The sequence below is a fragment of the Labrus bergylta genome, chromosome 23 (genome assembly GCF_963930695.1).
Source record: "Labrus bergylta chromosome 23, fLabBer1.1, whole genome shotgun sequence".
Lineage (NCBI taxonomy): Eukaryota > Metazoa > Chordata > Actinopteri > Labriformes > Labridae > Labrus > Labrus bergylta.
Window position 1 is genome coordinate 7,458,205 of NC_089217.1, and position 24,942 is coordinate 7,483,146.

The following is a 24,942-nucleotide window of genomic DNA, read 5'->3' on the forward strand; positions in this document are numbered from 1 at the left end:
GTGGAGACAAGTCAGCAAAAGGCAGCTACTACTTGACACCTGAGTTTCAAATGGAAGCCCTACACACAGATTTTTTTTTTTTTTTTACTTGCTCTGACCTCTGCTCAGCTGTGTGAATTCATTTGGGTCACAAAAGTCACTGTACATGAACAATTCATAAAGCTGTGTAGGTAAAGTCCCACCACAAAGTTCCACAGATCAGGAACAAGACTGATCTGAACAGTTTACAAAACACAGTCCTGAGATGAGGTCCACACAACCACAATTATTGACTGCCCCTAATGTGTGTTGGGCTTTAAAGCGAATTTGCATTTCTTTTTTTTTTTAATGGGAATTATTCAAGATAACTGGCATAACGATCTTTCTTCGTTGAGACTCAAAACGCCCCACCTTCAGTTTTCTTTTGTTACAACAGCTTTACAATGAGCACCATTTCATTTTTACAGAGTTTACAGGGTTTTGTTTTTTTTGTTGTTAATCCAAAAACACATTTAAAGTAAACCGTTAGCAAAACAAGACAATTTTAAAAATACTTTTTTCCAGCTTTCTTCTGATTAACCTATTTTATTTGTGTAAAGAGTGATTCTGGTAGCCATTAGAATCACTAAAAGGCATTTAGTGTCAACAACTTAATAAAAACATCAAATACCTTTTGAGAAGTCATATTTCAGGGAATGGCAGTGATTGGAACTGCATGGATTGATTTAAGGAGGAAATATCAAACAAAAAGGAGAAAACAATGACCCTGACAAGACAAACAAATCCAACAAAACAAAAACTCAATAGAATGGTGGATAATAAAATTTAGACAGAAAGGAGGAATTGAGAACCATCAAGAGTTGTTTTCTGCCATGTTATAATCAGCATTTAAGCATCTGTCTCAAGTTGCATTCATAAGAGTACAGTGTTAGTGTTTGTAGATCACATTTCTTTGTTTTGGATTCAAATGAGACAATCTGCAACTACTCTGGCTTTCAGTTCAGGTCAAAACTCTTAAAAATCCAGTACATATAGTTTTTAAGACTTTGAACAGAGACAATAAAAACATACATGTAACAGTGCTTATTGAACCAATCATGTTCATTATTACAAAACTGAGCTCTTTATCAAAATGTTGACTGTCGTTCTAATTCAACAGAAATGCAACACATGAACATTTTGCTTAGTGGAGAGGAGCAAAGGTGTGTTGAACTGGATATACAACAGTGTTATGGTGCACAGTCTATCCTAGAACTACATTTGAATTTGTTCATGTATTAAAAAGTTTCTGTGTTGTAACATGTTAAGAGTAATAAACAAAAAAAAGAAAAAAACATTACCATGGGAAAAATGTGTCAAGATGGTAAATTTTCAACAAATGTGAAGACTGACCAACTATATGCTGCAGCAACAATGGCTGCTTTGATGACTTAATCTTTACAGTTATACATTTCACATTAACAACACAGAGACTTTACAATCAGTTTTGGAGTGGAAAAATTCCTGGTAATGACTTTTAGTCGTTACCACGTGACTGTTAGTCATTACCAGTGTGATAACACAACATAAACAAAATAAAAACTGCCGTCTGAATTGGAGTAGAATTGGTCAACATATGTGTGGTGTAGAGTGCTACACACACATGGAAAAAGTACAATCATCAAGTCGGTCTAACCCTGGAGTTTTTTTTTTTTTTTTCATGTGAAGAAAAACAACAAAACAAGTCATCAGGTTCTACTTTGTGTAGCTCAAACCACCTGCTAAAAAAGCTAAGAAATATCTGAATGTGGACCTATTCAATATGAAAAGGGGTCAGCAGTCAAAAATGTACATTTAATATAAATGAGGCAAACATGTAGAGGAAGTCACCAAATGCAATAAATACCTCATTAATCATTTTTTATTACAACACCTTCTAGATTTTAATCAAAAGCAGAGACATTTACAAACATACTAACCATGAAAAGAATAAATGAGAATGAGAGAGAGACGTTGGAAGAACACATCAAACATGTACCCTATAAAAATGGAGCTCTAAACTGAATGTACACAGTACAGGAAGCCGGGGAAAAATAAAAAGCAATAGGATGTAATGTTTGTGTCTTCTAGTTAGGAACGAAGTGGGACTTTTTTATTGTTTCTTTGCAAAAAAAGCTTCACAAGTAGTCATTTTCATGTCAAATAAAACATCATAAAAATAAAAGAGCGGTTTGGAAAGTTTCTTTTCTTTCATCTTTAGTTACCATGAGTATAGAGGTTTGGATAACATAGCCTTACACAGTTCAGGGTCTCCCATCCACAGGCAGATAGGACGAACAGACAGAGAGTAGGATGTGTGGAGGCAAAGAGGAGCGATGGAGGGGTGGAGGAAGAGGTGGTGGCTGTGATCCTGTCCGGTCATGCAGGGTTGGGAGGTGGTGGCGCATTGAAATCCTTCCTCTTTTTCCTCCCATCGTTCCTTGATCCTCGTGAGCTGAAAGGTTTCAAAACGAAGGGTGGAGTTTGGTTTCGAGGCAGCCCAATAGTGAACACTTTCCCCCCCCCTCACCATTAAACCTCTACACTACACAACCAGTGTACATCAGGACTGGGTTCAATCCACCATCACTTTGAGACACAAAGTTGGAGTTTGTCTAAGGTACCCAACTGAAAGTTTCTCTATGAATTTTTTGTTTGTTTGTTTTGGTAACAAAAGATAAGTAATCCAGTCATATCAAAGCAGAAGTGCTGCGACAAAATTCACTTCTATTACTGCTCAGTTGACGGTGTATATTCCCCAACCCTGGAACAAACAGTGAAACATGCAAACTTGAACATGAAACATCTTATGGTCAAATTCAAACCTATTACTATGTACACACACACACACAGCAAAAGACTGAACAATACTCAGTAGAGTCTAAGCCTAAAGGTCATTCACCTCTGTAGCAGAACATGTATTAGAAATTGGTTACATGGATTTTTTTTTATTTTTATAAAATCACATTAAGATGCTTTCGCATTATTATGTAGCTCTGTCTAAAAACTTGGGACAGTCAAGTTTAGCATTAAGCTTTTGTTTTCCAAAATCAGGGATAAACACAGGAAAGCGCTGATAAGAATCAGGACAGCTAGAACTATGCTGGATTTAACAGTTTAATTGATCCTGGATTAAAAGAAATCTGCATTTGGCTTTACAGGATCAGATCCAATTTGGAGCACAGTGTTTCGTTGGAGGTTATTTGAAATGTTTTAGAATTTCCTGTAATACAGATCTTATATTTAGGGAAATAAGCTTCCCACGCTGTATTGTGCTGTTAATGTAAGCCAAAATAGCAGTGACAACACATTACAATAACTCTAATCTTATCAGTTGTTAGAAAGGAGCTTTATTCTAGAGAAACCTGTCTACTTCCCTGTACTGGTTTTGTGACATCTTCAAAAATAATTTATAAATCCACTTGCTATTTATAGTGGTAGATATAAACCAATGGTATTTTTTATATTAATCCCTGAACTCATATGAATAGAAAGTTGGCAAGACACACAGAGCTAAATAACAAACACTAAAAATGTATCAACAGCAACACAACCAATGTTTTTTCCCTCAGGAAATTGAGCAACACAATAGTAAAAAACACAGAAAAGACAAAAAGAGCAGTAGGCCGAAACACAAAACTCTGAACACAAAGGTACGCATCTCAATCTGAGACAGCATGTTATACTTTGACATTATTATTATTATTTTCAGTGGAATTTGGAAAACCCCTTTATGTTCTACTACACATAATGCCAGGGAATTGGATGCAGCACTGTGAACTTACACAGCATTCAAAATGACAACATGTCTGATAAAAAGACATTTTTAAATGGCCTGGTCTTGTTAACTTTATTAAGCCTTTGTTACACCAGGTTTGGCCTTAAAAGGTGAACTCAGAACTTGTTTCTGCACCTCCGCTGCCTTACTTACAGGCAGCTCAGCTGAGTACATACAATTGGATACAATTGAAATTGCTCAGAGATTCAAATACAAAACAAAGTTTGATATGTTTGCTTTAGAGGCGTGTTGTTGTAAAAGCTGAATGGTTACATATAAAGTCACTACAGGTTAGTCAAGGTGTTTTACACAACATTATAATTAAAGTTGATAGTACTCATTGTCAGATACAAAGGGGGCGATAATATTCAGGACATGTTGAAATTTGCATAACTGAGCTGCTCTCTGTTATTGAATAACAATCACATTTTTGAAGATCTTTGTATTGCTCAGAGTCAAACCAGGGTCAAGCAGTTCATAAAATACTCTCTATTCAACCTCAAACATGTTTAGTTACTACAAGGAAATCCACAATACTGACTGACTTATGATACTTTCCATTTGACATTTAACTTGTTTCCCTTTATTTCAGGAAAGAAGCTAAAATAACCTAGTTACTTATCTTAATGTGTTTCACTAACCTTCAGCTAAGACAAATTACTTTATGATTGACATTTTTATTCAATACTTCACCCTTCAGTTATGTCTCAGTCAGGGGTTATATATTAATGTCTCTATGTATGTTTCTAAGTGTAAATTATATAACCTCTTACTAATGCATGAAGTGTTTTGCAAACTCTGTTTGACCCTGGTTAAACGTGCAAATATCATGACTGTTTGTAAAGGACATGAGGTCTGTGATCCAAACACAAATACACCTACAGACAGACTAAAGAGACAGCACAAGAATTCACTTCAGCCTGGTGCAAACAGTGTATATTCCCCCAGCATAATATGAACACACAAGTCAGTGTTTATTTAAAAAAAAGTTCTAGAAACAATGAAGAGCCATACTACCAGCAGAAATAAAATCAATCTGCTCAACTCTTAATTATTTCCTGATAAACATGCTCAGAGAAATGACTGAATGCAAGGGCAGCTTTTGTCTTTAGTATTTTGATCTAAGATGAAAGTCACAATTTGGTCCAAAATCTAAAGAAAAAGGGAATTCTGTCATCTTAATATTACCAAAAGTCACCAGACCTTGTGTCCACCAGGGATCTCTCTAACATCAATGACAAAATGTGAGTTTGAGGAGACCACCAAAATAGCTGTTGCTATGCTACTTGGAGTAAAATGGAGTACTTCTTGAAAAAAACAAAAGAAAACATGAAAGTTTCCAATTCATGCAGACACAGCTCGTTAAATGTGAATATTATAAGCAGTGAATGAAGGGGGGGAGGGGGGGGTTGTGCAATGTAACTGATCATTTTTAAAAGAGGTTCCAAGTGGACACAAAGTATTAATTTTCAATAAAAAATGAAGATGCTGCACAAGGATTTGATTAATTTAGCTAGGATTGGTAACAACGCTAGCTAAATTAATGTAGTGTGCCATTACTTTGTCCCACTACAAAAGACTGATACAGTTACCAACTCATTGTTTTGCTAAAGCCTGCTTTATAATTCAGCAACTCCACAAGCAAAACACCCCACTTAATATTTCTTAGTACGAGGGCACTCAGACACTTGTGTAATCTATATTTAAATAATGTGTCCAATGTACATTTCCTGCTCAACATGAACTTTATTCATTTGGCTTTCAAATAATTCATTTAGGTCATTTCTAAACCCTAATTTCAAATAGTGGGAGATATTATTTGGGATGATGTGCAACTGTATAGAAATGCTGAAGAATCTGGACCTAGACCCTACTCTGTATGAACCCGTTTTCATTTAACATTACAGATCTCCAAGTATAGTGCACTTTGAGATATCAGGAAAGCATACACCATCTTTTTAACAAGATACTTAAACTCCAGTTATATGCAAAATATTTGCAAAAATCTTTTACAAAAGTTGCCATTTTGTTCATCATGCAGACTGCAATGGAAGAGAGCATCTTCCCACAAACAGTTCACAATAATATGTAAAGCCCTATCAACGAGAATCCAAGAAAAATACCAGCAAGCCTGAAAAACCTTTACCGTAGCAATTTGAGAGCAACACACTATTGACAATATGGTATCTGTATTAGTTGTGTACAAGATGGTGTCAATTAGTTTCAGATACATTTGTCTACAACTCATCCATAACATGACAACATCCAAACAGCCAGCATTAAACAAAATGCTATTTACCAAAATACGGAAAAATAGTTGCATCATATTTTGCAAACCAGGGATGATTTATGATTAAGAGTCAACACTGCAACCTAAACTGAGAATATTTCAATGTGCACATAAAAGATACATGAAAACTGAATATTATAAATTTCAATTTCTTCATTACATCAGTTAAAATCAAATGTAAAAATAGCATATAATAATGACATTAAATTGCTCAGAAAGTTGATTTACTGTATGCCCTCATTGTGAGATTAATTATGATTTCCTTCAGTGAAACTGAAATCAGGCAGAAAATAAAGAAATGGACCAGTGATGATATAACTGGGAAAAAGGATTTTACAATCCTTGTATTTCAATTTTTCAATGCTTACATGTCATTCTTACGTTTTTCAAAAATTACATCAGTATGAAACTATAATTCATTATGCACTGACCCTCAAATTACACAAATACGGAAAATTAACATAAATGACAAATCATTTGAATTCAATGCTAAACCTTGCCTTAAAAATATCCAGGAGACATTAAGTATACTTATGATCATCATTAGAAAACCACATATGTGCCATCACAATATGACATCAAAACATATCAATGTGTTTTTTACGTTACCTCAACATCTTAAATTGAGGTACAATAAGTCAAGAGTGAGCAATAGTGGGCTGCAAAACATTCAATTGGACAAATGTAAAGTCAGGCAATATTTCTGACATGCAGATATGGCACAATGACATGACCAAAATTGATAATAAAGACACTTCTTGACTGTTAAACTGTCACCTTTCCATAATAATAGCATGGCAATGATTCCTATATCACTTTGTACATGAACCTGAACGGTGGTCTAATATGGATAAGCATTGAAGCTTTTTTCTCTCCAGAAAATAGAATATAATCTGAACAAACAGAACACACAGAATCTATAGTAAGTAATGTAATAACTATTGAGACCAATCAAGCCAATCAGTCAAAGACCTGTTACAATGACATACTGACAGACCACCTGAGCATTACTCTTTTAGAAGCTTATACTCACATAAAGACAAATGGTATGTATTAAGCTTTGCTAGTCAAGCTGAAATATCGTCAACTTGTATTTTGGTCCACTGGCCAAAGCTGCTGGTGAACCCAAAATGTGATCATTTCCACTTTTAAAAAATAAACTAAACAGGTGTTTAATAATAGTAAGATATGATCACATTGAAACATGTACATGTTATAGGATGGTGCTGCTTTCTGGCTTAACTAAACCGCAACTTTCAATACATTTGTTTAAGAGAATAGAAAAAGTGGCAGACACATTTTGTAGCTCACAAGCCTCTGAGGCATGTAGACCAAAAAATAAAGTTGCAGCTGAAAGTCACTTTCAAATATCAATCATCATATTTACTGATTTCGAGAAACGTGGCTATGATACCACTCTCACAACCCCCTCTGTGGAAAGCAGCCGGGTAAATACATGTGTTTATAACAAAGACCATATACTCAATCAAATAAACATGATCATAAATTAGGAAATTATAAGAAAATCAAACTTACCTTAAACCTACCTGTAACCATAGCTGAGTTGTAAAAACTATTTTTGTTGCTCATCTCTTCTCTCTCTTTTTTAAAAAAAAATATTTATGTGGAGATTAAAAATTACCCTGAAATCATTCTTAACTCTAATCTTCTCATAAGTTTTAAGCACTACCCCCTTTTTAAAAATGCACAAAAAACAGCCTTTTATGGTCTTTACATGACTACACTCATAAGGACTAACCTCTGTCCATTTACACAGAGTGTGGTATGCACACAGGTAAACCTGGAGGCAAATTTTGGTTGATACCAAGATTGGAGCCTTTATTCTGAAGAAGAAGAGAGGAGCAAAGCAATCAAACCTAACACTGGTGTTTTTCCTTTTCCACCAAGTTGTTTTGGTTATCAAAGTCTGAATATGACTAGCTCAGTCCAAGTCTAGGACGAAAGTAGTGATGAAGAAGAAAGCAGAAAACTTATAATTGAGAAAAATGAAACAGTAAAGTTTTACCCACCTTCTTTTTCCTCTAGCGATGTCGGTACTCCCTCTCCCTCTCTCTCTCACGGTCTCTGTCCCTGTCCCTCTCACGATGGCGGTCCCGCTCCCGGCTGCGTTCTCGATAATAGTCCTCATGTCTGTCACGACTGCGGGACTTGTGGCGTCTGCTCTTTTCTCTCGAGCGGCTGTGGTCTCGTTCCCTGGAACGCTCTCGTCTGATAGAAATGTGAAGAGGCATTGTAAGACTATGGACTGTGGAAGTTTTAGTGACGCGCTGTTCAATTTAAAGACTTAATATGAATGTCATCACAACTGCAGTGACAAAAACAGTCTTTATAAAAAAAAAAAAGAGTAGATGTTACCAACTCAAAGTAGACTAAAAAGTTGTTTTTTTTCCTTTGAGATAAATACTTAATATTACAAAAATACTGCGACTCTTAACATGGCTTATCACTTGACTAAGATCTTACCGGGCAGAGCCGTAGCTTTTAGACTCAATGCCGTGGAGACAGTCCTGCAGAGAACTGATGAGGACCTTACAGCGGTCGTCTGCTGACACTTTGGACTGCTTAATCAGACTGATGGCTGTAACCAGGGTCTCTATTGCACTACCATAGTCAGCTGAAAAGAACACAAGGTTGCATTAGGCTTACATTGACTCCCAGTTTTGGTCTTGTGTAAAATCAATCCCAATAAGTGAGCACTGTATAAATCTGCGCATGTCTTACCTGCACTGGCGTCAGACACCGCTCTGGAAATGGCGCTGGAGGAGATGGCTCGGTTCCTGTTCATGATCTCCTCAAATTCAGCCTCGCTAAGAGGCGTTCGCGATGCCTCCATCTCCCTACAAACACACAAAGATTAAGGTATATGACGAGTTCAAGACTTCAAATAGACAATGACATCTTAGCAACCAAAGCAAACTCGAAATAAATAAATATCTGGTCCATAACCTAATATATAACATAACATTTATCAATACACTCAGCTATATTGCTTATTTGTTCTTACCGGCCTCCAGGACCATAGTCTCCTCTTTCGTATGGTGGAGGGCGCCCGTATGGGTCGTTTGGTCCAGGTGGGCCTCCTCTGTCGTTGGGGGGCATGTTGTTGTTGCCAGGTGGGGGAAAGAAGGCAGGGTTGACATGGGGTGCTGGTGGTGGGCCACCTGGCGGGGGACCAGGCATGTGAGGAGGTGGCGCCAAAGCCATGGGGGGCCCAATGGGACCTGGGGGGCGAGGAGGGAAGGGTCCTGGGGGTGGCGGGCCCTGTTGAGGGGGTGGGGGACCAGGGGGAGGGCCGTAACCTGGAGGAGGGGGTCCTGGGGGCATGGGTCCCATTGGAGGCTGGCCAAACTGACCAGGGAAGAGAACTGGGGGAGGTGGCCTATCACCGCGGTTTGGAGGACCAGGGAGGGGAGGGGGGAGGCCCTGGCCAGGAGGGGGAGGTCCTGGAGGGCCCGGTGGACCAGGTGGACCGGGAGGGGGACGTGGGGGACCCTGCATTCCACCTATGAAAGAGCACAAGGTCCAAAAAAAAAGAAGCAAATTAGACAAAACCCAGTGATTTTACGCTACCCTTCAAAGATACAGGCCACGTATTTGGCAGTTCAAAGAAGGGTCAATGACACACACACAGTTGAGGAACAGCAAGCCACAGCTATAGGGAACAAAATATGTCAAAAGAACATAAAATAATGCAACAAATTAAATTAGAAAGCAAAAGAAGAGATGAGATATATTCAAGGCATATTATTTCACACTTTCAAAAAAAAAAAAAAGCAAGAGTCTTGGATTTAGTATGGGATTCTTTCTGATCAACACATTACTGATTTCAGCTTGATACCGTCATATACTGATTAAGAAAGGCTTTTTTTTGGTTGTCACATTTGATTTAAATCCCCCCTAGCAGCTGCACAAAATAATTTTAGAGGAACCATTTCATACATAATCTGAAAAGGCTGTTTGTATTTTAACCAAGTTTAAAGCAACCTTAAAATAAAAGTATTGAGTAGGCAGAATGAAGGATTGTCTTAAAAACGTTTGTGATTCAACCTCTTCAGTCTTAGAGGACGTTTTGCTTGTCTGCTTGCTTTGAGTAAGACAAAAAGCACTTTATGGATCTTTCTTTAAAAGGATTTAGTGAGTTTATAATTCAGCTGTTTCTGGGGCGTTCAACCAGACAGAGTCAATGGCACAACTCCTACCAGTAAACAGCCGAGAGTTAGGATAAAAAGGCAATCGAGCAAATCAATCGAGGTTTTTCACCTCTGCCGCGCCAGCTCCCGTTCCTGCCCCCCGGCGGGAAGGGATTGAAACTCATATCCATCAGGGGGCCATCTTGGTGCCTAATCAGATCTGGTCCCATCCCCGAGCCTAATGGGGAAGAAAGCAAACCAATCACAAGTCTTCCCTTAATAAACTCCCGCCAACTAACTGAGGGCTTTCCCTGCAGCACAGGGGCATCAGCCACTAAGCGAAAGAGGAGAAAAAGGTGGGATGGAGGGGGGGAAAAAAGGCTCAAATAATAAGAAAAAAGAGAAAAGTTGGCAATTATGTTCCCTCCTGCAAGTGAAAGACGGCCAATCCACGATTTGCAAGGAATGTAAGGCGGAAAGCTTGATAACTAAAGCTTTTCAAGCAATGGTGTTTCTGAGAACAAAATTGCAGCTGAGAAAGGATTATTTGTTTAGCTGGAGGTGAAGAGAGACAAGGAAAGAACAAAGCAGTGGGGGGAGGAAACATGCAAAGACACAGCCCTGCCAGGAGAGGTTTCATGAGTGATCCCTCAAGAGAAACACAACACAAGACTAGCCTTGGTTTCATGCGGGTGAGAATATTAGCACATCCTGGCCTGCGCTAAAAGAGCAGCACTGCCAGACAGAAAGCTAAATTCTAACTAATCTCATGTTTCCAAGGAACCTGGCATACTGGTGATGATTTTGTATTGCACTGGGAAGTTAATGTTAAAAAATATGACAAATGCCTGAGAACATGTATCAAATTTAAGTTATACACGCGTAAAAAGGAAATTACAAACCCATAAACCTCAACAAATGATAGAGCACGACCACTAAACCGATCGAGACACATGACAGGTTACAAATGTTGAAGTGGCCCAACTGTTCGTTTCAAGATGTATCCGTATCACAAATGCATCCATCGATTATTTAACTCTGCTGTTGAGTGTTGACTTTTTATGGAATTGGAAAGGAAATCAAGCTTGTTTTCCAGTTGAGATGTACTCAGACATATTTTTAACGTTCGCTACCATCAATTCACCTAGTCTGGTAATGCAAAAACTTGATTGTTCTCCCCCTGACATGCGAGATAAAAATATTGTCAAAATTAAGAGTAGCAATTTACAGTTGATTTCTGGGGCTAATTAAGATATGGTTTGATAATTTGAGGTGTATAGTTACAAATTTTAACAGATTTCTGCATTTTTGTAAAGTCATCTTCCAATTAAAGAGAGACTGAAAGAGGTGATGCAAAACTAACCAGGAAAATGTGGTGGCGGCCCTCCAGGACCAACAGGTCCAGGGAAGCGGTCTCCTCCTGGGCCGGGAGGTCCAGGAAACCTTCCTCTGCCTCGTCCCATTGGAAAACCTCCTCTAGAACCAGCACCGGGGGGACCAGCTTTACCTTCCCCAGACATCTGGCCTGACTGGGTACCTGTTTAAAAACAAGACAACATATACGTTGCATAGATATATATATACATGTATGTACACAATAAATAAAAACTGTGTGCATTTTTGCAAATGTATGCCCATCTGTGTCAATATTGTGTTAAGTATACATGTGCGTATGACTGTACATAAAATATATCACCAATAGGGTGATAAGTGGTTAACTGTTTTACACTATTAACCACAGTTTAAAACCTCACTGTGGATTAATTATAATTGGCGCAATCTGAACAGAACAAAAACCAAGTGATATCTGGTTTACCACTTTTATGTGTCGTGCTTATCAAGAGTCATGGAGGCTACTCCTCATTAGCATTACAATGGCAGAGGGACACTAGGGAAGCAACAATTAAAGACTTGGATGGTACGTTTATAGTCTGAGAAATAACCTCGGTTTCCCCTTTTTTTTTCATGTATGAATTCATTTTATAACATTATAAATGTATCAAATCACATGGATATTCTTGAGACATTTTAATGTCATTTATTGCTGCCTTTTGAAACAGAAATAACACAATGATCTATAATACAGTAAAAAATAAGAAATAAAGATAAACTAAAATAACAAATTGTTTTTTTATCTTATATTTCAAATCTAGTATTTTAAACTTACTGAACTAATTTATTCATTTTTAAACTTAGATGGACTTCATGGATCCCCCAGGGGATTTTTGTTTGACGTGTTGTTGTTATCAACTGTCATATATGTTTTTAATGATTGCAAACATCTGTCATGCAATAATATATTAAATCTATGCTATGTTGCTGGAAGTCTACAAGCTCCTGATGTTAGGTAGTGTTTTCCTCCTGGTATATTAACTTACAATGCCACGCAGACTTTAGAAACTTTAAACGTTCACTGACTGAAACCCTTCAGAGTACTATTTCTTCTTCCATTGACGACATGCAGTGTTACTGCTGTTTGTTGGCGTTAATCTAAAGTCAAACCTTAAACGGTTTTTTCATCAATGAAGACGAACAATCAGATAAATATGTAGTCCCTGTCTTATTATTTACACAGTGCTTTGGAAATCAATGTCAACATAAACGTCTTTATCACTCCAGCAGCAGCCGGAAAATCTACAAGCAATGTCAGTACCAGAGTGGTAATAATAATGAATGAATATTATAATCAAGGAATATAGTATTAAATAATAGTATTTCTGTTTGAAGGGAAATGTTTAAAGTAGTAAAGAAAATACTGACATGCACCTGATCTTGCTAATAAACAGAAAAAAATGTTACAGAATTTTAGTTTATTATCTTAAGGCTGGTAAATGTTTCTATTGCATTGTCTGTTATCTGTCACTCAACCTCAACTGAGAGGCAAAATTATTAATTTCAAAAAAGTATATGAGCTTATGTCAGAGTCATCACAATCATAAAGGATTCTGTTAGAAAGTGTTTGATTTTGTGATCGCACATAATCCCATGTTCACACTTGACATCGCCCCCTCCTTCCCTCTTAAACAAATTTAAGCGATACTAAACTCACCAGAGAAAGATATTTAAAAAAAAAATCACTGTGTGTTCACTTGTCAGGATGTTGTCGCTTCTAACTGAATCTTTAGAGGTTTAAAGTTTTGGTTCTCATCAAGGGGCGTTTGTTTTTTATGCTGGCGTGGCAACATTGATATCATGAATCTAGAGATGTTATGCTAGCTCACTGGCACAAAATACTGCTCCAAAGTGACTGTGATTAGCGCAATGTAATATTTAAAGAAAAGAAAAGAAAAGGGTCATATGAAATGATTAATATGATAAATTTATACACAAAACGCAAATATGATCCAAACAACATTTTTGGCTGAATTACTCAAATAGCTGGTTTTATCTTAAAACATTCTCAAACTGTGTGAGTTGTTGTGCTCACCTTTTTTTTCAGAGCACTCCTCACCTGCGCCAGGTTTCCAGACAGGACCGAACCATTTAATGTAAACAAAGAGGGGGGGGGTTAAGCAATACTGAAGCTGGCTGAATGTTACTTTTTTTTAACAAAAAACAACAAACAAACAGGGAAATACAATGAAACAGATATAGTTATGAGCACACTGTGAAGATAGCCTTCTCTTACGTTGATAAGTATATAATTTTATATGAATTAAAATTATTTAAAAAATATTATAATATTTGTTAGGGCCCCTGTTAAGTCATGGGCCCTCAGAATCTTTTCTCCCTTACACGTCGCCCTGAGAAAAAACTCTATGTTTTTGTAGATATAAGCCAATTTTATTATTCAGATGGATTTTTGATTTGAGTTTGTAATATGGTAATGTAGGGGTGGTTCCAGAGGGCTGGCCTTGGCACCACCACCTCTATAGAAAATAAAGGTGGTATATTTACACAATATCTCAATTTGATAAAATTATCTAAATATAATGTGTGATCTGATCCAACAGCTATAGTTCCCTATTAACTCAATTAAATGTACTGATTCAATTATATGTCAACCAAAAACACTATTTATTATTTCGGTAAAACTATACTTGGCTGGGGATTTTTTTAATTTTTATTTTTTTATCTACGCGCCACATATGTATGCGCAGCATGTTTGAATGGTCGCATGACTTTCCAGCGCGCAGAGTGACCAACATGGATGTTGAACAGTAGGAACGGCACGATCCTTGACAACCAAGCAGGTACGCTCATAATACTATTGATTTTTCAGCAAATCGCAACACTAATTTCACCATATTGTGCAGCACTAACTTACTTGCTGACAAAAAAACTGCCTTTATTTAGTGGGGGCTTATTTCTAACCCTGGTCAATTGATTATGTTCCATTATTGCTTCAATGCAGATTCGTGGTTTGATGGAAACGATTGATTTCAACACCCCATTCATTTTCGACCAACTTGATGTTTCATCAAGCAACTTGCCACTAACTCAGTTATGTATTAATGCTAAAGGGGGGCGGGACATTATTTTTACCGCAACTTGCATGAAAAAAACAAAGTGACACCTGGTGCATCAGCTATATCTGCCATGCTTATCAAGAGAAAGGCGAAATGGCAAGAGACAAAAGAAACGAGTGAAGTCGGCAGTGTGGGGGCGCTTCAGGTAAACCAAGAATGACCATGGAGTGTTTCTACACATTAGATCCACCGACTGTGAAACCTGCCAGAAAAAAGTTGCGACCAAGGTGTCAAAGACATTCCTGATGCAGCATCTGTGGAATCTCTATCCAGCACTAGATGATCAAGTAAAGGCCAACACAATAACTGAGTGAGAATACGTCAGTGGCACGTTGATTTAACAAAACATTGAGTCGGTCGAAAATAACATGTAAGGGCATCTCTAACAATCCATGAAGTAGCGGTGAACGTTTGGCGTTCAGTGCAATATAAACAGCAGTAGTCCTAAGTATTATGATGTGATTTTAATGCTACATTATCATTTTTACTGTCTGTCTGTATGTGCTGCCACTGTCGACAAGCTGCCAAACTGATTTTCGTTGTTATTACAGCATTGACAATACAGATATATTCTAATAAAGACATATTCTAAGTAATGTTTCATTTCATCTACTGTGAAGGACTTCCGTCAGTGACCGTTTAACATAGTTTCTTGTCATTCTTCTAGTCACTAATAACATCAGGAGCTTGTATTCTACCATGGGATTTAATCTATTGTAATTGAGTATTAAAACTGTATCAGGGATGTTCTCAGTTTCTTTCCATAATTTCTACTAAAAGCAGGTTGCATGTAAGAATAGATTATTATTATTAAAAATAGAAGAGTAGTCATGTATGACAGTTTAAAACAACACTTTAGTTTATTACATGAGGAAATGTAATATTAGTGTTATTATAGTAATGATAATTGATTATAACGCAAATACTAAAGTTTACATTAAAAAACAAACTCATGTTTTAATCATTCATTACATTTTGGTTGAACTTTAATTATTTTTCACTGTATTGTTTGATCACGTTATTTCTGTTTCAAAAGGCAGCGACAGTTAACAAATTTAAATTCCTAAATACTGTTTGCATGATTTTCTACATTAGTTATTTTAAAAATAATTTGAATCAATGTTAAAATCATTCATGCATTATAATCGTGACACCGTGAACATTTCTCAGACTATAATTGCACCATCAAAATCCCTAATTGTCACTCCCTTGTCACCAATGTTGTCTTTTTTTTGAAAATCAATGTTCATTATCTATCTCTTGTTGAAAGCAATTCAAAATGTTTTACTTACTTTTGCGTGACTGCATCTCAAACTGGCTGAGGGACTGTTTGTTGCATGGTGTGACAATGGGATTCTGACCATGGAGCTCCCTCTTTGACAGCAGCTCCATTAGCTTCCTGGATGATCCCTCTGAGCCGACACACACCAGTGCAAACCTGTGGAAACGACAATGCAGAGGACACACAATCGGATTCAGAAAAGAAGTAAGAGTGACTGCACTGAACTTTTGACATCTAGTTCGGGCCATGCGATAAATACATTTTAAAAGCCTCACCCTTTTGACTGTCCATTGGCTCTGTTTTCAAAAAACTTGATCTCCAGCACATCTGTGATACCTATTGATCGTATGGCTTCTGTAAGGTCTTCGTCTGTCGTCCACTGCATAGGAGAAAACAGTATTAGTATAATAAGCTGACGGAGGTTTAAATCTTGCTGATAACTTGGAAACTCAGTTGTTGATGCCTCGTTCACAGAACAGTTTTTACTGGTTGTTTCTATTTATGTACTGCAGTTTAGCATCATATGAGGATTATCTGATACCCACCCATGTGAGATTTCCTATGTACAGGGCGATTCTTTTGCCTGTGTAGGTGTAAACCACATTTGGGGGAGCACTCTTTCCTCCCTCAGTGCCACCAGGTGAAGGCAGTGTGTCCAGGTAGTCACGGTCTTCTGGAGCATCACCATTGTTGGCTGATGGGGAAATTACGTCATCATAAAGGTCGATCTGCTCATGAACTGGGTAGTCAGCTTCCTGTAAAGGAAGATGGCAACAGTTCAAACATGTGCGACATGTCAGACATACAAAAACAAACCCCCCAAAACTGTAGCAATACATTTGTCACTTTCCAGCTGCATATTTTAAATACATTTCTTGTCAAGATTATTACACATATAATCATATACCTTTAAGTACTTATTTAAATTATCTCTTGACATTTGTCTTATTATTATAAAACTATTTAGTCATATTTTCTGCGTATTTGACCACACCAAAGCATTCAATTCGAGGGGTATGTGTAGTAAATGAAAAATGAAGCCGATGTGAAAGTGCAAAACCCTGCAGTTTGCTGTTGACCGCTTGAGGCTTGCTGCAGAAGCAACCGCAGTCACATACACGCCCATTCAAAATAGTCTGTTTTTCAGGAGAAATGAACAAGTTTAAAGTCAAGTGCTGTCACTTAAAAAAAATAAAGCTCAAATAATTTAGAAAATGACTCAGTAACGTACGAACACATCCCTTAATGTCCCTAAATGTAGCCTAAACAATCAAGTAGGTCAAAACAATAAAGTCACTTATCAATCATGGGCCCTTTCTCACTAGTAGTCACTGAGGGGCTGTGTGGGTAAGTGTAATAGGTAACTCGCACACCTTAACACTGCTGACTGTACAAACAGTCAAACATGTCACCAATACAGCCACAGCAGCGCCCACCTGATGAACTGTGGCCTCACATTGCAGTTAAAAATCCCCCAGTTGTGCTCCTCACATGCCTTCTGTCAGAGGGTTTAATATTTACAGTCTATGGTTTCTATGGCAAACTCCAGAAACCGGCTCCTACTTATAATGTCCATTTATAATAGATTGACTTTCAGATAGATACAACTCCGCTGTCACAAGGACAGATACAAGAAATCTTTCTTACCGAAGGCCATAACTCTGTACAACAGCTCACCTCTTACGAGCAGAGAACTGTCATCATGATAATATCTGTCTCTCCTTTACTGTAATCTGTTCTGCACATGTTCAATTTACAAATTATCCCTGCACTCATGCTCACTTCATTTGGCTGTCTACTCGCAGTTATATTGTATAGCTTCTGCTTATAATATGTCTACACTCATGCACTTTAACTTTGTTTTTGCACAATTACATTTAATCTTCCATATTTAATTTACAACCATTTACAACTGTTTTTGCACATGTACATTTAATCTTTCACATTTAATTTACAACTCTGTTTTTGCACATATACATTTAATCTTTCATATTTAATTTACAACTGTTTTTGCACATGTAAGTTTAATCTTCCAAATGTAATCTTCCTATTTAAGACTAGTAATGCTTAGTTTAATCCTAGTTGTATATATTCACATTCTTAGTTTTGATATTTTAGTACTTATTTACTTTGTATTTAATATTATATTTTGTTTAGATTTGCTAACATTGTGTTTGTTTTTTACTCATATTGTGTTGGATAACCTTCTGCTGTAATGCCAAAATTTCCCAGTTTGGGATTGGTTAAATAATAAAGTTAAATAACTTTAAGTATCACAAAGTGTTTAATTCCAGAGGTGTGTGTACCTTCAATTTATTTAAAAAAAAAAAAAAAAAAAGCCTTTTTGGTGAATATGAGCTCTGCCCCTCTAAAACCATCCGCACACATTAGTGATGCACGGAGCTAACAATCTGCAGAGCCGCTAAATACAATTAAGTTTCTCCATTGCACATTTCACTTTGCACGCACGTTTCCATTTTCCCCCCAAAAATTGTATTTCAATCAACACCGTTTAAACGACTGGAAAAGGATTCTCATTAAACATACTTATCTCGGAAAGCAGCTAACGCTAAGTAGCTCCCGTGACTACGTTTGTTTTTGGCCTGGTAGCCCGCCACAAGCGTCGAGGCTGAGGCCTGAAACTGTGAACACTGAACAATAAAAGCAGCGGCTTTTACCACTTACTTTAAGTCTTAGTATAGCTTCAAACATTACAAATTAATTTCTGCACGCAGCGTTGGTTGTGTTAAATGTCGAGAAGTGCCGCAGATACAACATTTCGAGTCGATAAGTGAAGCACAAGATGCAGGCTTGCAGCATGGGGGGGGGGGGGGAGTCTCCTTTACGACAGAGGAGCTAGTTATGTCAACCGAGCGTACAACTCCCCCGTCACATTGCATACAAGGAAATATCGCAAATATCTCGAGTAAATCATCCTGAGTAAATATCTGCGTGTACATGTGTTTATTACCTGGCTGAATTCCTCCTCTACGTCGGCGTAGATATCGATGTGATCTACACCGTCCGCCATTTTCCTCTGACCCGTCTCTCCGTCCGCCTGGCGGTGCAGCGCAGCAATGAGCCACAAACAATGAGACTGAGAGGGGCAACTGGCGCCCCCTGCTGGTCAACCTAGTGCATTACAACAACTGCTGACGACCATATAAACACAGTCGAGTCGAAAAGCAACACCTGACACAAAGGGCGGTTCTAGGCAGGGGCCAGCAGGGGTCAGTGCCACCCCTCCCAAAAGAAGAGCCCCCCCCCCATAACACATACACAGTATTTGACTCAACAACCGGACTCACAATCTAGTATTAAATACTGTTACTGAAACAAATATAAATCATGATATTTAATGATGTGCGCTATTATTTGGCATCATGTATTTTTTTTTAAAGCGATCATCTTTGTCTATTTTTTTCACCTGGGTTTAATGTTCCCCTCTGACAAAACAACTGGCCCCAGTTTGGCCCCCCCTCAGTAAAAGTGGTCTAGAATCGTCACCTGACACATGCCATGGCCATATTTACAGTCTATTCCCAATATCACAGGTATACATTAATTTAATAAAATGTTAATCCTATTTATCAATTTTGGCATTTAATTGGTTTTCAGCCCCACTTCAAACGATTGTTAAAACTTTGTGTTTCAAATGTTTCACCGGGAACATAAGCTCAATAATAGAATAAATTACAGTTTGATTAAAATACTTGATTAAAAAAATATCATTTTGTTTTTTTAGTTAGCCCTGAAGGTGTGAATACTGACCAATAAAAGCAGCTGCTTTTACCATTTACTTTAGGTCATTTATAAATTACAAATGTATTTCTGCATGCAGTTGACAGTCAAAATCAGAAAGAGTCAAATAATAATTCATATATAATACATTTGGTCATCTTCTTTGATTTATGTTATATGTATGCTATGAGTCTCTTTAAATATCAGTAGACTTCCTCGACTTATTGTCATTTTTAGCCTGGTGTTTTTTTTTTTTTTAACCTTTAGTGCACTGTCTTCACTCATTGATAAACCAACACACACTGACAACACATACAAAAAAACACATGGGTAATTTAATTTAAATAGTACAAATCGTGGCTTTAGTCAACCAACATACAATGTGGTCGACCACACAATACACAGAATTTTGTACAGTGACAAATATAAACGAAAGTGAGACCGTTAAGATAACTCTCAATATCTCAATGATCCTGAACACACTGTAATGAAGTTTGTAATGACAACTTTTGTGCCTATTATGAAACAGTTAATTTTGTCACCAGAGCTTAATGACATGCTTTTTAAGGTGATTCAGAAATACCATAGATAAAGCTATGGGGACACTCATAGGCCAAAGTACAATGTCATGCTGAAATTCAAAATATGATAAACAAGCAGATAGAAAAATACCATGTGCAATTTGATTAATTCCAAATTTATATTGCAATGATACATTTCCAAAGTAAGGTTCAATTACCCAGTGAGATTCTTATTTCCGTACAACAAGCTTGTTTTTTAAGAGTGTGTGATAAAGTCAATGAGTAGCAGTTTCATGACCCTGGTGGTGACTAAAGGATCCAAAAAGTCCAGAAAATATTTCAGCACTGCCTTAGAAAAGTTTTTTTTATTTCAAGAAACATCCAGTTGTTGTTTAACAGCATCTTTAGTGGGGCATACATAGAGTACTAGTTTTGCATTCCAACCATGTAGGTAACTGTAACTGAAGTCCATCATTGCGTTGTCCATGCTGATTGTAGGTCACCGGTTCAACCAGTCGAGTCCGATCAAAATAGACAAACATAAATACACAGAGTTTACAAACACACAGAAAGACACGGCTGATAAAGACAGAAAGGCAGACATTTTTTTTTTAAAAGATATGTCACAGAAACAAACAATTTTAGGATTTAATCAAAGCAGAAGTAAAAAAAAAAAAAAAAAACTTACTTAACTTCTTCTGATGTTTTGATGATCTACTCTGGATAACATTTTTACGTGCATGTGATTTTTTTTTTTCAATCTTACTTCTTTGTGAATACTTTCTTGGCACTGACCCTTTGAGATTTGTGGCGAAGCTTTTGCAAATACCAGGCGAAACATCAATTCTAGTAGCATCACTGATGTGACACTAATCCATACATTTCTGAAGCCCTTCGCTCCCATCTCTCATTCAGTGTTAAAGAAGCTGATATAATAGCCTGAAGAAGGAACTTTCAGGGTTCATCGCGTGCATGCTGGCAGCTGCATATATAATATGCATGTGTGTCTGCAATGTTCAGTTCAGTGGGATTTGGAAAAGAAGAGGCAATTTCCCTCCTCTTGTCTCGTTGCATCTTGTCACTCATGGTTCCCTTCTTTCAATGCCCTTCCCTTCCTCGTCATAGCTACCACCTGCATCTCTTTAGTCCCTTCTTGTTTTAAGATGCAAAGTGGTGTAGGAGAAAAAGTATCCATGGCAACAACAGCTCATTGACTTACTGTCTTTGCAGTTTTTTTTTAATTTTAAGGAGTTCAAAAACCACAATAAAGGTTTGCCATTAGAGACTTGGTTTGTGGTTGTCATGAGCAAACATGTGCAGAATTAGGAACGTTTAAGTCAAAAAAAAAAATCCACTTGAGGTGTCCAGTGTCCAAACACATCCTTTGATCCATCCAGATGTCCTCCTTTAAATGAGAAAAAGGTGAAACGGCGACGTAGTCCTTTATCAAGAGACAAGTTTGGAGAAGGAGAGACAGGTGAGGAAGAGTGCGGCAGAGAGGGATATAGCAGAAGCTCCTCCACAGTCATTGGCGTTTTCCTGCAGGGACAAAGCAGAGACAGTGATTCCCTTTTGGGTTTTACGCCTTTTGACATCAACTCAAAGTAAAACCTTGACTGATTACAACAGTGCTTTTTCATATATACAACTATTTGGTGCACATAACCACCATCGTAGGAGAAAAAAGAAGTGGTGTGCTTTTCAAAGCTTGTCAAAATAACTGCATTATTTTGGGACTTGGCACACTGAGCGACTATTTCTCCCCTCTCTCTATCTGTATGCACTGTTACTGCATGTTACTAACTTTAAGTCTTCATGTACCATTGAAATGACTAACCATACAGTATATCTCCCTGGGAGTTCATGAGCTGTGTCTCGTAGGCTCCACTAGATTATTGGACCTGTCTGACTCCAACTACTCCAACTATTAACATTGGTATTACGTCTATTATCATTATCATAATGGTTGATGTTTGTTGTTGTTGTTTCTGTTGTTTGTCTCATTCTATTCCTCTTCCTGCAAGCCCAAACTGTCACAGCAGAAGGTTGTTCAACATGAGTCTGGTTGTGCTCCAGCTTTCTGCCTGTTCAAAGGAAGTTTTCCTTGCCCTTGATATTGTGCTGAACGATGCTAAGTGTTGCTCCTGGTGGATTAATGTTGGGTCTCTGTAAATTATATAACACAGAGGGCGCTCTAGACCTTCTCTTTTTGGAAAGCGTCTTGAAATAACACGTTATGAATCTGTGCTATGCAAATAGGGATTGATTGTTTGGTTGATGAGTTGTGTCAAAGGCAGATTTGCACTGGCTGCAGGATCGTTAATCTGGATTAACCAATAGGAAGCTAACCTGTTCGTGATAGGCGTGGCATGACTCGGGGCGCCTTCGAATCTTCTGGGACCTCATCCTGTCACACTTTACAGAGGCATTATGTACAGCGAGGTCAAGGAGAAACATTAGGAGCGGACAGGTGAACATTTTTCAAATATTAGTATCAAAGTCAAAGTGAAAGAATTACTTTTTTTATGTACAGGGGGCGCACACAATATCTCAGAGCTTGCTAGAGCAGGGTGAGCAGGGTTGCAAGAGGAATAACTTTATAAGAAAAAAAAAATACAATTAAAGTGTCCTTGCTGCAATATCAGCAAAAAAGAACCAGCGACTTTGCAGATACTGTACAGGAACTGCAGTGAAAATGGAATTAATTTGGGAGAGTGCTACCATGCAAATGAGTTATACGCTAAAATACAACCTGCCCTGCCAAATCTTAAAGCCAGCATATGTTCAGCAGCTCTGAGTCGGAGTTTCTCTGTGGTCTTATAGGGAGAATGGTGCAGTATGATCACTTTGTCAAAGTGATCTGATTTCTAAAGATGAACTGGCAGTGCCTGAATAAGAAAACACCAAAGGATATATTTGACCTCCCTGGGCTCCATAGTGAGGGGCGGGTACTGTCTGGAGCAGTCACAGTCTGCCTGCACCACCAGCATCAACAGGTTGGTCTCTGGTATCTGATGCATCACAAACATCCTGAAAACAACGCAAAAACACACACGCACAGACAAAGTGTGAAGACGAGCCCACAAACAAAGGAAAACCTCTGGCATAAAGAATGTTTACACTTTGGGGCTTCTATATAATTCAAGAAATAATATTAGTATGAAAAAAAATGTCTCACAAGATCATTTAAATGAATATTTCTGAGGAAATAACAACACATTTTGCAGATTTAAGATTTAATGATGTCTTTTTAATTAAGTAAAATACTTTAAAAATTCAAATTCTAGTCCAGCAGTGGTATTGTAGTAAATCTAAGTGCTGTGTTATACTTCTATTGGCCTCAAGAGGGCACTCACACTCAACCTATGAGGATACATTTGCAGAAACAATGCAATAACCACTTCAACGTTTTATCTTTTATTAAACTCACAAGTACATATGATATGAAGGTTCAGTGCCTTTCTCCTCTTCCCCCCTCATTTTGCCTCCTCTGCATCTCTCTCTCATTCCATTTCCCTCTTCTGCCTGTCTCTCTCTCTCACTCTGTAACTCACCACATGCTTCTCAGACTTTCTGTATAACCTTATGCGCCCTGATCTAATTCTGTTCCTTTCTACTTCCTTTCCCTCTTCCTGATCCTTTATAAAAAAACACACGCTGCTCTAAATACGCAGAGTGGAGCAAAAGCGTAGAAAATGGATTTCAGAGGGACAATTTAATATGACTGGTTGAGGGCTTAGAGAGCACTGCAGTGCAGATTTGTGCGTGCATAAGAGTGGGCTTACTTTTGGCAGCGTCCACACTTAATAATGCTGTTGGTCTCTTTGACTGATGGCTCGTAGACAAAGCTGGGGTACTCAGTGTCACACGGCTGCAGGCTGTCCCCTCTTTTCTTATGAGCTGAGGCTAATAGAGAAATAGATACAGGTCATTTTTGGAGCTTGGGAATATGAATGAGTGTATGTGTGTGTGTGTGTGTGTAGAAGTGCAGCATTTTGTTGGTGACTGACAGGCAGTGTTTGTGACATGAGGACGCTGGCTTCTATTTAATCGTTCACGCTTCAGCCATTAATGGCTTTTTCTACCATGACCAGAGGTGCTTTAGCTTGTGTTCCTGAAAGAAACTGGAATTCTATGTCCCTGCATGCACAGTTACGATGATGGGTTTGTAAGCAGAAAAAAAACAGCTTGATGGTTTCTCTAAATTTCAAATATCCAGTTGTGGGCTCTGGTTTTTGTTCGACTTCTCTACAATATGTTTATGTTAGTGTAACTACGCTTACTTAGTGTTTTGAAATTCCTGCCAGCTGTGCCTTTTCACACGGAAAGCTACTGATATAACACCAAATTATAATTTATATAGAATATACTCAAAAACACAAGAAATGATACGTTTTCAAAACAACGCCCCTCACATAACAAACATCACAACAGGACAGGTACTCACACGAGCCGTAAGATGGCTTTGCTGGATGGAGAACGGTGACGATGGTATGGAGTAGGAGGAAGAGTGGATGAATGACAGGCGGTGTAATGAGGTGGGTGAATGTGTGAGCGATGCAGAGGCAGAGGCAGATGAGAGGTGAGGGGATCAGAGGACACAATGTCGTTATTCTATAATGACCTGTAGGGTGGTAATCGATGTTTCACACACGTCACGTCTATGTTCATGGGAGCACACAGTGAATTGATGCGAATGAAATGAGCGAGTGA

At 37.9% G+C, this 24,942-nt stretch overlaps 2 protein-coding genes across 7 annotated transcripts in view; both read right to left on the bottom strand.

The window, feature by feature from the left end:
- Positions 1 to 1,861: 1,861 nt before the first annotated feature.
- Positions 1,862 to 19,077, bottom strand: cpsf6 (cleavage and polyadenylation specific factor 6). 4 transcript variants are annotated; one of them, XM_020653539.3, is made up of 12 exons: positions 18,939 to 19,077; positions 16,513 to 16,722; positions 16,243 to 16,346; positions 15,978 to 16,123; positions 13,644 to 13,667; positions 11,580 to 11,753; positions 10,347 to 10,454; positions 9,091 to 9,589; positions 8,808 to 8,923; positions 8,550 to 8,700; positions 8,096 to 8,294; positions 1,862 to 2,452 (listed from the first exon to the last, which is right to left on the bottom strand). In XM_020653539.3, the coding sequence occupies exons 1-11, from the start codon at positions 18,996 to 18,998 to the stop codon at positions 8,108 to 8,110; spliced, it is 1,779 nt and encodes a 592-aa protein (XP_020509195.1). In that variant the 5' UTR covers positions 18,999 to 19,077; the 3' UTR covers positions 1,862 to 2,452; positions 8,096 to 8,107. The 4 variants fall into 4 exon arrangements, with proteins under 4 accessions (XP_020509195.1, XP_020509203.1, XP_020509210.1 ...); XM_020653547.3 differs by lacking the exon at positions 13,644 to 13,667; XM_020653554.3 differs by lacking the exon at positions 10,347 to 10,454.
- A 944-nt stretch (positions 19,078 to 20,021) lies between these two features.
- cacna2d4a (calcium channel, voltage-dependent, alpha 2/delta subunit 4a) overlaps positions 20,022 to 24,942 on the bottom strand; it is an 84,301-nt gene continuing 79,380 nt past the window's right edge. For 2 of the 3 annotated variants that reach the window (XM_065951288.1, XM_065951287.1), the window contains 5 exons: positions 24,677 to 24,697; positions 24,015 to 24,135; positions 23,141 to 23,259; positions 22,579 to 22,658; positions 20,022 to 21,768 (listed from right to left, as the gene is read on the bottom strand). In XM_065951288.1, coding sequence (XP_065807360.1) covers positions 21,676 to 21,768; positions 22,579 to 22,658; positions 23,141 to 23,259; positions 24,015 to 24,135; positions 24,677 to 24,697 — 434 coding nt within the window. In that variant the 3' untranslated portion in view covers positions 20,022 to 21,675. The remainder of the gene's footprint in view (positions 21,769 to 22,578; positions 22,659 to 23,140; positions 23,260 to 24,014; positions 24,136 to 24,676; positions 24,698 to 24,942) is intronic. The other variant, XM_065951289.1, reaches the window with a different exon arrangement.